The 1,888-nt window shown below is 36.1% G+C and overlaps 1 protein-coding gene across 1 annotated transcript; it reads right to left on the bottom strand.

Annotated features, from left to right (window-relative positions):
* Positions 1 to 478: 478 nt before the first annotated feature.
* LOC116864878 (olfactory receptor 52Z1-like) lies at positions 479 to 1,436 on the bottom strand. The gene is given in 2 exon segments (XM_032852693.1): positions 479 to 1,129; positions 1,131 to 1,436. Coding segments are annotated over 2 exon segments (957 nt in total).
* Between the last annotated feature and the right edge of the window lie 452 nt (positions 1,437 to 1,888).

The following is a 1,888-nucleotide window of genomic DNA, read 5'->3' as shown; positions in this document are numbered from 1 at the left end:
TTGAACTCGGAGCTCAAATGCTCAACTACTAGATCACAATGCTAAACACATATTATTTTCTCTGAATTACAAAGGTAATATAGGAAAATGGAAAGAGAACCTGTTAAGTTGATTTGGAATTCTGTTTTATCTATTCTTTTTTATGGTGTGGTTTGTGTTTTCCTATTTTTTACTTTTCCTATTTTTCTGTGTCAATATGAAATTGAAGATAGTGATTGAGTTAGTGTGCTTTAAGTCTGTTGTAACTAAACTCAAAATTTACACAGAGTCTAAGGTATCCCTGATCTGATACTGTCCTGAAGAAAATCAACAATAAAATAAATGAATAAGTAAATAAGTTTTTAACATGATCTCAAAAATTCACTATTATTGTCTTCTCGTAATGCTGGCATAATATAAGATGTCTGATATAATTTGAGGTACTCTACAATTGGCAGAGTTACATAGAAAAATGAAAAATTAAATTGTATAGTTGAAATCAGCGTAATTTCTTGCTCACAGAAAAGATATGGATAAACTTCTCCTGAATTTGCTTAATCTTAACTCCATAAGTAATTGGGTTGAGAGTGGGTGGTACCACCACATAAAGATTGGCAAGGAGGATATGTACATGGAGTGGTATATTGTGGCCCCCAAATCGGTGAGCAAAGAATGAAAAAAAGGCTGGAGTATAGAACAGTAAGATAACACAGACATGGGAGCCACAAGTACCCAGAGCCTTAAGTCGGGCATGTTGGGAAGGAATTCTAAACACAGTATGGAGTATAAGAGCATAGGAAATGATGATAAACACCACATCCAGGCATGTAGAAAATAGCGTTACAATCACACCATAGTATATGTTGACTTTGATGTTATCACAGGCAAGCCTGGCAATGCCCATATGTTCACAGTATGAGTGATGAATAATATTCCTCCCACAATAAGTAAGCCGATAAACCAGAAAAACCAAGAGGAAGCAGATGAAGAAACTCCTAATCACAGATGCAATACCCATTTTTCCAATGATTGAGGGGGTTAGAATAGTAGTATATCTTAGTGGATAACAGATGGCTACATAGCAGTCGAATGCCATGGCCAGCAATATGGCAGACTCTGCCACAAAGATGAAGTGTAGATAAAACATCTGGGGACACACAACCACCAAAAGAAATACCCCCATCTTGGAACCAGAAGATTGCTAACATCTTTGGCGTGGTGACTGTGGAGAGAAAGATATCTGCCAGGGCCAACATGGATAAGAAAAGGTACATGGGTTCATGAAGACTGCGTTCAGTAAATATCAGGAATAATAAGAGGGTGTTGCCTATGACAGCAACTATGTACATGGAACAGATGGGAATGGAAATCCATATGTGTGCATCTTCTAGTCCTGGGATACCAATCATGGTGTACCAAATATCTCTAAGGTTGGTGTGGTTTGAAGAGATTGCCATATTTTACTCAATCTGCTGATACTGGACACTAGAATTTAAGAAGAGAAAGAGAGAGAGTGAAAAACCAGAGTTATTTTATCAGGTTTGGGTATGAATCTTGGCATTGGAATAAAGTATTGCTTTAAAAAAGAATCAGTAATCAGTAATGATTCAAGGATGATCATTCAAGGATGATTCAGATAGGCTTCACTGATGTGAAAGTTACCATGACCGTATAGAGTTGAAGCTATGGTAATGCTAATGGTTATAACTACAATAATAACAAAAATTAAAGTTTTATAATTTGGTCTAGACACTATGGTTGATGCATTATACTTATTGACTTAGCATCATACATGAAGTCTCTTAAATACTCTTGCACATCATGGTTTTCCTCCTCATTTGACTGGTCTTTTCCAGTGATAATTCTCAGTTTCTTTCTGGTTATTAATCTTACACTCCAGAAATAAAGA

This window comes from Lontra canadensis, unplaced genomic scaffold, assembly GCF_010015895.1.
Source record: "Lontra canadensis isolate GAN:19392208 unplaced genomic scaffold, GSC_riverotter_1.0 scaffold7, whole genome shotgun sequence".
Taxonomy (NCBI): Eukaryota; Metazoa; Chordata; class Mammalia; order Carnivora; family Mustelidae; genus Lontra; species Lontra canadensis.
Note: the sequence above shows the minus strand (reverse complement) of the source record. Positions and strands in the feature narration are given on the sequence as shown.